Source organism: Orycteropus afer, unplaced genomic scaffold (genome assembly GCF_000298275.1).
Source record: "Orycteropus afer afer isolate SDZICR_OR568_19922 unplaced genomic scaffold, OryAfe1.0 scaffold00172, whole genome shotgun sequence".
Taxonomy (NCBI): Eukaryota; Metazoa; Chordata; class Mammalia; order Tubulidentata; family Orycteropodidae; genus Orycteropus; species Orycteropus afer.
In genome coordinates this window covers 1,598,569-1,611,725 of record NW_006921759.1, presented here as the reverse complement: position 1 = coordinate 1,611,725, position 13,157 = coordinate 1,598,569, and the positions used below count along the sequence as shown (strand labels likewise).

General features: G+C 39.0%; 2 protein-coding genes across 2 annotated transcripts in view; one reads left to right on the top strand and one right to left on the bottom strand.

Annotated features, from left to right (window-relative positions):
- The window catches only part of HELQ (helicase, POLQ like), a 64,083-nt gene extending 57,860 nt beyond the window's left edge, over positions 1-6,223 (bottom strand). The window contains exons 1-2 of the mRNA XM_042781788.1: positions 6,041-6,223; positions 3,034-3,751 (exon numbers count right to left, since the gene is read on the bottom strand). Of these exons, the coding sequence (XP_042637722.1) occupies positions 3,034-3,751; positions 6,041-6,223 (901 nt within the window). The remainder of the gene's footprint in view (positions 1-3,033; positions 3,752-6,040) is intronic.
- Positions 6,224-6,665: 442 nt separating this feature from the next.
- The window catches only part of MRPS18C (mitochondrial ribosomal protein S18C), a 14,324-nt gene continuing 7,832 nt past the window's right edge, over positions 6,666-13,157 (top strand). The window contains exons 1-3 of the mRNA XM_007946833.1: positions 6,666-6,765; positions 7,544-7,599; positions 12,728-12,811. Of these exons, the coding sequence (XP_007945024.1) occupies positions 6,666-6,765; positions 7,544-7,599; positions 12,728-12,811 (240 nt within the window). The remainder of the gene's footprint in view (positions 6,766-7,543; positions 7,600-12,727; positions 12,812-13,157) is intronic.

Sequence of the window (13,157 nt, the reverse complement as noted above, 5' to 3'; positions counted from 1 at the left end):
CCAACCTTCCTTCTGAGGAGTGGCTGGTGCGTTTGAACCACCAGCCTTTTGGTTAGCAGTCAAGTGCCTTAGGTACTATTGCTACCAGAGCTCCCCAAGAAGTGACTAGTGGGTTTCAACTGCCAGCTTTCTGGTCAGCAATCAAATGCTGCTTAGGCACTATGTCACCAGAACTCCCATAATTGTGTAAGGTTGAATAAATTATTGCACAATCAGTTCTTTGCAGCTTGAAAATGGAGAGCAGTTCTATTTATATATGCTCACCATACAATTAGGAAGTCCTCAATATATGGTTAAGTAAAATAAAGTACATTATCAATGTGTGAATAGTATGAACCCAATATTTAAATATTTGAAAAGAATATAAGCACAGAAAAAGTTAGGTTTGAATATATTATTTTTGCTTTTTTAAAAAATTAAGAATATGTCTAATAGGAACATATATGACTTGGTATAGAAAGAGTCTGTGACCACCATGATAACATTAGGAAAAGGGAGGACACCAAATTGTGCATATAAGATACAGACGACAGATGCTAATACCAACCAGTATATCCATAATAAAAAGAAAAATTAAAAAAAAAAAGATATATTACAAAAGTATTAAGCATAGCTGTGTGTGAATGACAGTTACAAATGACTTTAATTTACTAATTTACTGTAATTTTTTTGTGGTTCCCAAATATTATAAATGACTATGTATTTTTTTTAAATCTAAAAAATACTATTTCTCCAAATTATAATTTACTTCAGACTGGTATCACCCATTAGCAATCAAACTATATAAAAATGTAACTTTACTATATCCACATTTTATCCAATTCAGATTTTTTTAAGTACAAAATTACAAAAACAACAACTAGTAAGAACATCATTTATCTTGAAACATTAAAACAAAATAACATTAATCTAGTGCTTAGCATTTATGTAAAACACATTAGTATGTAATTCTATTACAGAAAGGCAAAGGTAATAATATAGGATTATGGTTCTCAAGTTCAATGGTAGGATCTCTGGTGGTGTAGTGCCTAAGGCACTTGACTGCTAACCAGAAGGCTGGTGGTTCAAACCCACCAGCCACTCCTCGGAAGGAAGATTAGGCAGTCTACTTCTCTAGTAATATTGCCTCGGAAACCCAAGGAGGGGTCACTATGTGTTGGAAATGACTTGATGGCACATAACAACAACAACCACCACAGTTCAGTGGTACTCAAACTTTAGGGAGCACCATAATATGCTGGAGGGCTTGCTAAAATGCAGACTCCTGGGCTCCACCCTCAGAGGTGTGATTTCATTAAGTCTGGGATGGGGATCTGAGAATGTGCATTTCTAACAAGTTTCCAGGTGAGGCTGATGGTCTGGTCCAGGAACCCCACTTTGAGAACCACTTCTTTAGCTTAATGAAAAGTAACACGTTTATGCTTTAAATTGGTCACATTACAAGTAACAGATTGTAAAAGTTATTATTTACTATAGTTCTTTCTTAGAAGCTATCTATATAATTATTGACTATAATTACCAATACCTAATTTGTCAGATGCTTAATAAAAAAATCCTAACTTGCAAAACATTTATTACAATTATTATTATAGTATCTAAGGCATTTAACTGCTAACCAAAAGGCTGATGGTTCAAACCCACTAGCCACTCCTTGGAAGGAAGTCTGAGCAATCTACTTCCATAGAGATACCACTTTGGAAACCCAAGGAGGGGTTGCTATGAGTCAAAATGACTCAACTGCAGTGACTTTCTTCTTTTTTTGCTTTATTACAGTTATAATTACCTATTTTATAGATGAAGAACTAAGGTTCATAGTGCTATGAACTTTATGTGCTTGTTTAAGTGACAGGGCTAAAATCTATAACTAAGCTGACAAGCCCTAGCACAGTTGAGAACCTACCAGCATATACCAGGCACACTGCTAGTTACACAAAGAAAAGATGAGTTGGATAAAGCCCTAGCTTCAGAGGACAGGCAGAGGATCTGGCAGGAGATGTAAATAAAACAAAGAACAAGGTTCTAGGAGAAAAGCAAAAAGAAAGTTGACTTCTACTTCATGGACAACACATACGATTAGATCTTAAACCATGAGTTTCACTACTTAGAACATACTAGATCTTGAATTAGGCTTAATTTCCTGTAGTCTTACTTCTCCAACTAATTGTCTTCTCTCTGAAATGAGAAGTTATGTTTTCATATGGTTCCTAAGATCCTAACATAGGTGTTCCAGAAATATTTATGAAGGGATGGGCTGATCTTTTAGTCTGGCAGCAACTGTCCCTTCTAAAATGACACATATTTGAAATGGAAGGGTCTAGGGTTTTTCAAAAACATTACCAAAAACAAGACAAAAGAAAACCTGTTGCTGTTAACTTGATTCTGACTCATTGTGACCTTATACAAGATACATTAATTGCTATTTATACTGTCTCTTTGCAGTTAAAGCTTAACTTCAGCTGTCTTTAAAGATGGTTAGCTTTCATCAGTAGTATTACTAATACTACTTTCATTCAAGACATTTGAGAATTCGAAGGAATTGCAGCAACTAAGTTTTGGTAGAGAAGGCAGAGCTAGCCAAGCAAACACCAACCAAAGAAACTGAGGAACAGCTAGACAATCAGAGGGAAAATCAGGAGTGGAGTATCAAGAAGTGAAGAAAGGAGTGCTCTGAGAAGAATGTGGTTAATAATGCTACAAGAAGACAGGTAAGTTAAGAACCAAAAGTATCATTGGGTTTACATACTCTTAGACATTATTATCTCATAGAAAGAACAGAAAACTCAGAACTAGAATGAGCTGAGGACTTATTTGAGGTGAGGAAAGAGAGACAGGAAGGATAATTGGTTGCAAAGTGTGATTATGAAGGGAAAGAAAAAGGTTCAGTGCTAACAGGATAGAGCTGGAAGGTTGAGAAAGGACTGCTATTTTGTTTTAAAAAGAGAAAAATGATCATGGAAGCATGTTTTCCATTGATTTGCATTAACATTATGATAATGATGGAAATATTTTTTTCACCACAGCAAAAAGCATTACCATATAATTTTTCAATTCCCTTGAACTGAACATAAAGGTCTCTCACTTTGCTGGGTAATGAATAAAAAGGACCACGGTCATCTGATGATGACTCAAGTGTTTTCTTAGCAACATTAATTTCTTCAGATAGAAGAGTCTCTTTGAGCTGTTTAGTCTTAGAAAATACTGGTGTTTGGGTCTTGGCATTTCCAGTCATGGCACTTTTTAGATGATCTTTAAGACTTTTTCTCCTAGTCACATCTGAACTAGTTCGGACTTTAGAAGAAGATTCATTATTTTGTTGGGGGAGCTCTATGCGATTATGGGGCAATTCTTCATTCATAGTCTGGTGAAAGGATGAATTCCAGTCCCTTTCTTTAGTAAATTGATCGTCCAAATCATCTGCAGAGGTCTGCAAATTTTCAAAGTATAAAACCTGTGAAGAAGGTACATCATATAAAAGATCAGTTCCAGGTTCAATAATGACATCCTCATGCTCACTCTGGTTCTTTGTATGTTTATCAGTTTTCCATACAGTACAGGTGTCTACAGCAGTAATGCTGATTTTATTGTCTTTAATGCTTTGTGAACAAAGATCTTCAGTGTCAAGGTCTGTATCGTGTTTCTTATACTCAGGAAGTTGCACACATTTTTGTTCCAGATCATCAACTTGAGCTAAAAAGGAGTTTTCAGTAAAGCTATCATAGTCACCAAACATATCTTCTTCACTGTCATTATACTGGAAAGAAAGCAAAAATGTTTACGATTAATTCAAGCTTTATTAAGAATAAAAGCTTAAGCCTAGGGCTGTATCAGGGATAAAATTATACAGTAGAGTTTTTAAAGTCACTGGAAAATACTGACTGATACTTTAAACTCAGGTTTTAAATGATCCTCTTATAAAAATTTCCATAACTAAGTTATTTGGAAATTTTTGAATTATACTGTATATTAAAAGATGATGACTGAAAATTATGGAATAATACATAAAGGAAAGTATCTAATCCTGAATTTTAAGAAAAGTGTATAGTACTACTTTTTTAAAAAGTAATATCCAAACTAGAATATTAAGAACTGTAAGAGCATCTATATTTGCCCCATATTAGACAAAAATAACATTTAACTTGGAAAATGTTACCCAAAACATCTATGTTGTACATACATAAATACAACATCTAAATACAAAAAAATAAAAGGGAAAAGAGGTTTATCTTTATCAGACAAGTAAATTCACAAATACAAGTCACTGGAGAGTCACCAGAAGCATGAAACTGCTATAAACATCATGATAAATAAATACTATATAGATACTGAAAAGGGGGAACAATTACGAAAGAAAACAATCTGGGAAGTAGGGTGGGGAAGGGTTAATGAGAAGTAAAGAAATCACAATTTCACATTAAACAGGCAAAAAACAAAACAAAAAATACCAAGCTTAAAATATTGATTGAGAAGTTAGGGGAAAAAAAAAAGCTACCTAAAGTAAAGAGTGTACAGTCTCACTTGACAATTGGAGAAAAATAAAGCAAAAGTAAAACGTATTAACAGTAAGTCTAGACATTGATGGACCATGCTAAGCACTTTGCACACATTTCACTTAGTTCTTAATGACCCTATAAAATAGAAAATATCATCCCCATTTTACAGAGGATGACAGAGATGTCTAAAGAGGTTGAGTGACTTGCCTAAAATGAACTCCTAGCATGTGGTAAAGGAGCTCTGGTAGCATAGTGGCTAAGGCACTTGACTGCTAACCAGAAGGCTGGCGGTTCAAACCCACCAGCCACTCCTCAGAAGGAAGGTTGGGCATTCCTACTTCTGTAGTGATACTGCCTAGGAAACCCAAGGAAGGGTCACTATGAGTCCGGGCCAACTCGATGGCAAACAACAACAGCATGTGGTAATGCTGGAATTCTAATTCTTAAGTCTGCTTTAACTACTGTGCTAAATCCTCAAAATCACAAGACTGGTAGACAGCTCATTAGGAGTTTCTGATACCATTACACTACCAGACTCAAATTTACGGAAACTGGCCTGTAACAAAAGCATAATTTTAACGGACATTCCAAGGAGATTCTTCTCCTAGGAATTTGGAATTGGGTCTGATGGAGAGTCAGCACAGACCTGGGGTAGTCCACTACAGGAGAGATGTAAACTTGGAGGTCGCAACATTATAGTGTTGACTTCTAAAGGCATGTTCCCTCTTGTAAAATGTAGATACTCTAAATACCATAGGGACTTGACTGCTAACCAGAAGGTTGGCGGTTCAAACCCACCAGCCACTCCTCAGAGGGAAGGTTGGGCAATCTACTTCCCTACAGATACCGCCTGGAAAACCCATGGTGGGGTCGCTATGGGTTGGAGACGACTGGCCAGCACATAACAATAACAACAAATACCATAACAAGTTACCAAGCACATAATGTATCTTCAATAAACGGTAGGTTTCATTAGTATAGTAGGAGCAGCAGTAACTTCAAAGTCGAGGTTTGAGTTGCAGTCATGCCACTTACGTGCTGTATGTACAACTTTTATGTCTCGGGGCCCACCTTTCGCAATTATATTAAAATGGCGATAAGGAGGCAATACCTTATAAAGATTAACAGAGATAACAAAGCTTGTTGTTGTTATGTGCCGTGGAGTCGGACCGACTCATAGTGACCCTCCTTAGGTTTCCGAGGCGGTATCACTACGCAAGTAGATTGTCCAACCTTCCTTCCCAGGAGTGGCTGGTGGGTTTGAACCGCCAGCCTTCTGGTTAGCAGTCAAGTGCCTTTGGCACAACCCTCCCAGAGCTTAGGTAAACAAAAAGCGGCTATTACATAATTGGACAATTGTTTGCACCCAGAAGGGAAACTACACAAATTTTGGAGTTTCGAACTCCACGCCTTCTTTAACTGGTTTTTCACCCTTCCCCAGTGGGTGTGATGGAAGATCATCCGAAGGACTGAGTTTGTATCACCGCCCCAAAAGTGATGGGACGAGGAATCTGAGATGCCACGGAATTTGAAAAGTGATGGGGCTGTACCTGGACTGGTTGCACGCCCACGGTTTTCCGCCGCCGGCTCCCTGCCACCACCTCCTCCTCCTCCTCGACATTCCCTGTTCGGAGCTCCGCCGCGGTGGAGGGGGCACAAACGCTTCTTAGGCTAGGACGGTTCCTTTTGCGGACAGATACCCGCCGGCGGGTGTGGGAACCATTATCATCCATGGCAAGGGCCGAGAGCCCTGCCAGAACGTTGACCCCTCTGATCCGACAGCCAAATCCAGGCGGAGGACCGAGTAGACGGGAGGTCACAAGAGGGGACAACCGCGTTCACTTCCATGCACCTTCGGGAAAGACCCCAAGTTAATTTCCAGAGCTCTCAGGTCGAAAACAGACCCTTGGGCTACCCGAGCGGACAATCACACGAGCCCGTCCAATCCTAAGTGTCCTTTGACTTGAGGCGCAGTGGCGGGCGAACGGAATGTACTGCGCAGGCGCACTAAGGGAAAAAAAAAAAAAACACCACACCCATCTACTGTTTGCGGGTGTCTGTGGTGTTCGCCCACGGAACCTTCAATGGAGTGCTCTAGCCAATTGGGGAAGAACACCGGAAGGGACTTGTCCGGACGATTTGGAAAGAGGAAAGGAAAAGGAAGTACACAGAACTATGGCAGCTGTGGTTGCAGTTGGGGGTGCTCTAGAGAGAAGAAGATTGACGCAGTTGTTAACAGCTGCCGTCTGCCTCACTGATTCCGGAACTCATTCGGGTAAAGCGGTCTTAATGTACTGTGCTTTGTTGTAGCATTGCAGCCATTGCCTTGAGGAATCGTCACTCTTATTAAAGAGACTGTGGCTTCTAGGTGATTAATAGTTTATCTATCATGCGTAGGAATCTGTGACCCAGAGCTAGTATTTTGAGCTGAAGGAGTGTGATAACCATCCAGTCCACTCCATTTTTTTTTCTCTCTGTTTTAAACTGCAAAGAGTGGTGGAGTAGTTCTCAGAAAGAGACTGGGACTTTCCTAAGATCTGCAAGTAAACTTGGTTAGAAAGGACCATTTTCAGAGCCACCGAGCAGCTGATTTCAAAAATCTGTATTCCCAAACTAGGAGGAATTGTGCCAAACCTCCGAATCTCATTTCTTTCTGCACTTTAATCTTTCCAGTATGACTGCTTGCTTCTCTGTTCTCTCTGGTATGGCAATGCCTGTTCTTTTTACCGTAAATACTTGAATTAAAATCTGTCTGTTACCATACAGTGAAGGGAAAATAAATTTCAGGAAGAGAGCAGGTGAGAGGTCTTATGGTGGGGAAATGATGTTCCCTTACCTCCCCTCCCAAAAAAACTGGAAAGCACGCCCATTTTAAGTCCCACTTTGTCCTCAATCAAAACTAAAAGTTGTTAATCCAGTCATTGTGATTATAGTGAATATAAAACCTTTATATGTGTCCTTTGATTCATCTTGCCTCCATAAACCAAAAATCTTTCTTTAGCTACTTAACTAACAAAAATAATCTGTTTGTTGCTGTTTCTGTTCAATTGTAGTGCTGTGGAGAAGAGCTTGTTCACAATATAAACAGGTGACCAGCAATGAGGACCTGGTAAGAGATTTTATACTTCCCATTCATGAAACTTTGGCAAATATGACCAAATTCTTGTATCTTAGCTATTTACTAAGTAAAGTTCCACTATAGGAGAGAACAAGTAAAACAGTAATCACTGCTCTGAGTTTGAAAATTCATTCACTGATGACTAGTCAGTTAAGCGGATTTTGAAGTAAGAGGATTGCAAGATTCCAGCCAAAGGTGACTTCTATAACACATTTTTCTTCCTAGATCTTAAGTTTAAGAACATATGATTTGGGAATTAAAAAAAGGTAGCTTTAGTGGATGGAATAATTATAGAAAATTGATGGATACAAAGCTTAGCTATAGGTTAGCTCTTTTCCTAGTTAAGAATTCACAACATTTTTCTTGTCTTCATCTCATCATTTTTGGGGGAGTTGTCTTAATAAACGAGGGATCAGAATTAAAGATTTATACCATGAAATGAAGTACAGTTTCTGTTAACCTGCAGATATGACTTAAAGTACTAGCATTGGACTTGGGGATTATAGGTTTCCTTACTACTTGCCAAGATAATTTGTTTGACACTAATCTGACTATGAGAAGTCTTGGTGATGCAACAGTTGAACGCTTAGCTGCTAACTGAAAGGTTGGTGGTTTGAACGCATCCAGCGGATCTGAGGGAGAAAGACCTGGCAGCAGTTCCCACAAAGATTACAGCTTAGAAAACCCTATGGGGTAGTTTTACTGTATAACATGGGTCACTCTGAGTTGAAAATTGATGTCACTGGATCCAGCAACAAAGGAGCTCTGGTGGCGTAGTTCCTAAAGCATTTGACTGCTAACTAGAAGGTTGGTGATTCAAACCCACTAGCTACTCCATGGGAGGAAGATGGAGCAATCTGCTTCCATAAAGATTTACTGCCTTGGAAACTCAATGGGGTCACCATGAATCAGAATCGATTCAGTGGCAGTGAGTTTGGATTTTTGGTTTGGGCACCCAGCAACAGCAACAGTTAGATTATACAAAGCACTCAGCACAGTATTGAGAAAGAATGGAGTCACTAATGTAATATAAGCTGAATGTAAATTGAATTAAGAAAGTTTGTTATGGTTAGTTGCTATCGAGTCATTTCTGACTCATGGCAACCCCATGTATGCAGAGTAGGACTGTGCCATAGGGTTTTCAAGGCTGTGACATTTGGAAGCAGATTAATAGGCCTGTCTTCTAGGCACCTCTGGATAGGTGTGAACCACAACCTTTTGGCCAGTAGTTCAGTGCTTAACCATTTATGCCACCCAGGTACTCTAAGAAACTTAAGGAGTTGGATAGAACTAGAGAACTCTTCTGGCTCCTCAAAGCATCCATCTTGGTCATCTAATTGACCATCATAGTTCAAACGAGTAAAGGAAGTTAGTTTTTCAGGCCATAAACTTCATTGAGACTGATAAAGTTATGGGCTGGCTCCTCAGAAAAAGGCACAGGCCCACTCATTTGAAATTTTGCATATAATTACAGAGATCACGGACTTCAAAGTGATTTCTAGACTAAAAATCTCTGCATAGGAGACAAAGGATCTCTGGTGGTGTAGTGGTCAAAGCCTTCAGCTGCTACACAAAAAGTTGGCAGTTGAAACCCACCAGCTGCTCTGCTGGAGAGAGATGAAGTATTCTGCTTCTGTGAAGATTTATAGCTTTGGGAAACCCTATGGGGCAGTTCTGCTCTGTCTTACGCAGTTTACTATGAGTAGGAATCAACTCAATGGGAGTGGGTACTAGAAACAACCATACTGACAGTCACAGGGAGGCATTAAGACAGAAGAAGCATTAGAGGCAGTAGTGAAGACAGAAAAGCCAGAAAATGCTGACCAAATGTATAAAGCATTTGGGGCCATGAAGTTGAAGACAGTGTCCTCTTTATAGTATGCCACAGGGCCATTAGCACAGCTGTTATCTGTTGGGAGCTCTGGTAGCATAGTGCCTAATGCACTTGACTGCTAATCAGAAGGCTGGCGGTTCAAACTCACCAGCCACTCCTCGGAAGGAAGATGGGGCAATCTACTTCCGTCATGATACTGCCTCGGAAACCCAAGGAGGGGTCGCTATGAGTCGGGTCCAACTCAACGGCACATAACAACAACAACAACATACTAAAATACACTTTCAAAATATAAAATTTTCAGTTACAAAATCTGGACAGAGCATTTGAGCAGAGAATCACTTTCCAATCACAGATTTGAATTTTCTCCTTCGATACCCATTTTTTTTTTTTTCTTTTTTCCCTGCAAACAATGTACTTTATCCTGGAATCCTCCATAAGTTAATTCTGCCTGTTATAGTTGTTAGGTGGTATCAAGTCACCCTATGTACAACAGAAGGAAACACTGCCCAGTCCTGTGCAATCCTCAAAATTCTTGGCTGTGCTTGAGCCCATCATTGCAGCCACTGTGTCATTCCATCTCATTGAGGGTCTTGCCTTTCTTTGCTGACCCTCTTACTTTACCAAGCATGATACCTTTCTCTAGGGAATGGTCCCTTCTGACAACATGACCAAAGTAGGTAAGACAAAGTCTGGCTATTGTCGATTCCAAGGAACATTATGGCTGAACTTCTTCCAGGACAGATGTTCGTTCTTTTTTGCAGTCCATGGTATTTTCAGTATGCTTTGCTAAAACCACAATTCAAATGTGTCAACTCTTCTTCAGTCTTCCGTATTCATTGTCCAGCTTTCACATGCATGTGAGGTGATTAAAAATACCTATGGCTATAGCACTTGACTGCTAACCAGAAGGCTGGTGGTTCAAATCCACCAGCTAATCCTTGGAAGGAAGATGGGGCAATCTACTTCTGTAGTGATACTGCCTCAGAAACCCAAGGAGGGGTCACTATGAGTCGGGTCCGACTCAACGGCAAACAACAACAAATGGCTTGGGTTAGGTGCACCTTAGTCTCTGAAGTAACATCTTTGCTTCTGAATACTTTAAAGAAGTCTTTTGCAGCAGATTTTCCCAATGCAGTAAGATGTCTGGTTTACTGACTGCTGCTTCCATGAGTGTTGACTGTGGATACTAGTAAAATGAAATCCCTGACAACTTAAATCTTTTCTCCATTTACCATGATGTTGCTTATTAGTCCACTTGTGAGGATTTTCATTTTCTTTATGTTGTGGTGTGATTCATACTGAGGACTGCAGAATAAAACTATACCAAATCATAAATAAATATAAGTTAGTCAAAGTTTTGATTTATCCTACTGGACAAATTTTTTTGCTCGCGGGAAAGGTCTTCATCAGTATGTGCTTCAAGTCATCCTCACTTTCAGCAAGCATTGTTGTGTCACCTGCATATCACAGGTTGTTGATGGTTCTTCCTCTAATCCTGATGTCACCTTTTCTTATATAGTCCTCCTTGTTTGCTCAGAATGCAGGTTGAATAAATATGGTGAAAGACACAACTCTAACATACACCCTTCCTGATTTTAAACCATGCAGTATCCCCTTGTTCTATTCAAATGACAGCCTCCTGGTTTATGTACAGGTTCTTCGTTAAGTGGAGCATGATTAAGTGTTCTGGAATTCCCATTCTTTGCAGTGTTTATCCATAGTTTGTTATAATCCACACAGTTGAATGCCTTTGCATAGCCAATAAAACACAGGTAAACATTGTTCTGGTATTATTTGCTTTCAGCCAAGATCCATCTGACATCAGCAATGTTATCCCTCCTTCCACATCCTCTTCAAAATCAAACATGCATTTCTGGAAGTTCCCCGTCAGTATGCTGCTGCAACCATTTTTGGATTATCTTCAGCAAAATTTTACCTGCTTGTGATATTAATGATATTATTTGATAATTTGCACATTCTGTTGGATCACCTTTGTTGGGAATTGGCACAGATACTGATCTCTTCTAGTGTTGGCCAGGTAGCTGTCTTCCAAATTTTTTTGGTGTAAATGACTAAGCACCTCCAGAGCTGCAATCCATTTGTTGAAACATCTCAGTGGGTATTCTATCAATTCCTGGAGTCTTGTTTATTGCCAGTTCCTTCAGTGCAGCTTAAACTTCTTCCTTCAATACCATTGGCTCTTGATCATATCCTATCTCCTGAAACAGTTTGACCAATTCTTTTTGATACAATGACTCTGTATTCCTTCCACTTTTCTTTTGATGCTTCCTGCATCATTCAGTATTTTGCCCATAGAATCTTTCAACTTTGCAACTCGAGGCTTGAATTTTTTTTCAGTTCTTTCAGCTTGAGAAATGCTGACTGTGCATCCCTTTTGGTTTTCTAACACTAGATCTTGGCACATTTCATTATAGTACTTTACTTTGTCTTCTCAAGCTGCCCTTTGAAATCTTCAGTTCTTTTAGTTCAGCATTTTTTCCATTCACTTTAGCTACTCTACATTTAAGAGCAAGATTCGGTGTCTCTTCCAACATCCTTTTCTAGTCTTTTTAATGACCGGTTGCTTTCTTCATGTATGATGTTCTTGATGTCATCCTACAATCTGTCTGCTCTTTGTTCAGTGGTGTTCAGTGTGTCGAATCTGTTCTTCACCTGGTCTCTAAATTCAGGTGGGATATAATCAAGGTCATATTTTGACTCTTGTGTACTTGCTTTAATTTTCTATAGCTTCTACTTAAACTTGCATATGAGCAATTGATGGTCTGTTCCACAGTCAACTCCTGGGCTTGTTTAGACTGATGATATTTAACTGATATTCCTCCTTAGCCAAGGTGAAACAAAATACAGTGCTTTCTTATATACAAAAAACCCAAAAAACTCACTGCCATCGAGTTGATTCCAACTCGTAGCTACCCTCTTTGGGTTTCTAAGGCAGTAAATCTTTACAGAAGTAGACTGCCCAGTCTTCCTCTTATGGAGTGGCTGGTGGGTTTGAACCACCAACCGTCTAGTTAGCAGTCAACTGCCTTAGGCACTACACCACCAGAGCTCCTTTCCATACATACAAGCTCACTGAAATCTTTAAAACACTGAATAATTTTCAAAAGTGTTTGATTTTTCATAAATAAACCTATTGTATTATTTTTCATGCAGTAAGAAGATAGGAAATCCTCGGATGGATTTAAATATGATTAGCTTAATGTTTATTAATTCAAAATTGATGCATTAAAGTACATTATCAGATGTTTTTCTTTATCCTAGCCTATTCCAATGGAAAATCCTTATAAGGAGCCTCTTAAAAAATGCCTCTTGTGTGGAAAACGTGTAGATTATAAGAATGTACAGGTGAGATCTTGTTTTACTTCACAATGATACTTGATGTTAAAGTTTTATTCCTTTATGATTACTACTTTAAGACAGCTGTCAGTTTTCTAGCAGGTTTTGTGTAGAGGCAACTATTTTAACAGCTTTATAATTTCAAGTCTGGTTATCTACATACAAGATGTTTGTTTAAAGAAGAGCCTCTTCACTCTTCCTTCATTTACTGATACTTCAACTCAGTATTTTTGTTTTTTCTCTGCCCTAACACAGCTGATTATGACATAAGTCATTTGATGGTCACTCACTGTTGCAGCTCTGGTAGTGTAGTGCCTAAGGCACTTGACTACTAACCAGAAGGCTGGTGGTTCAA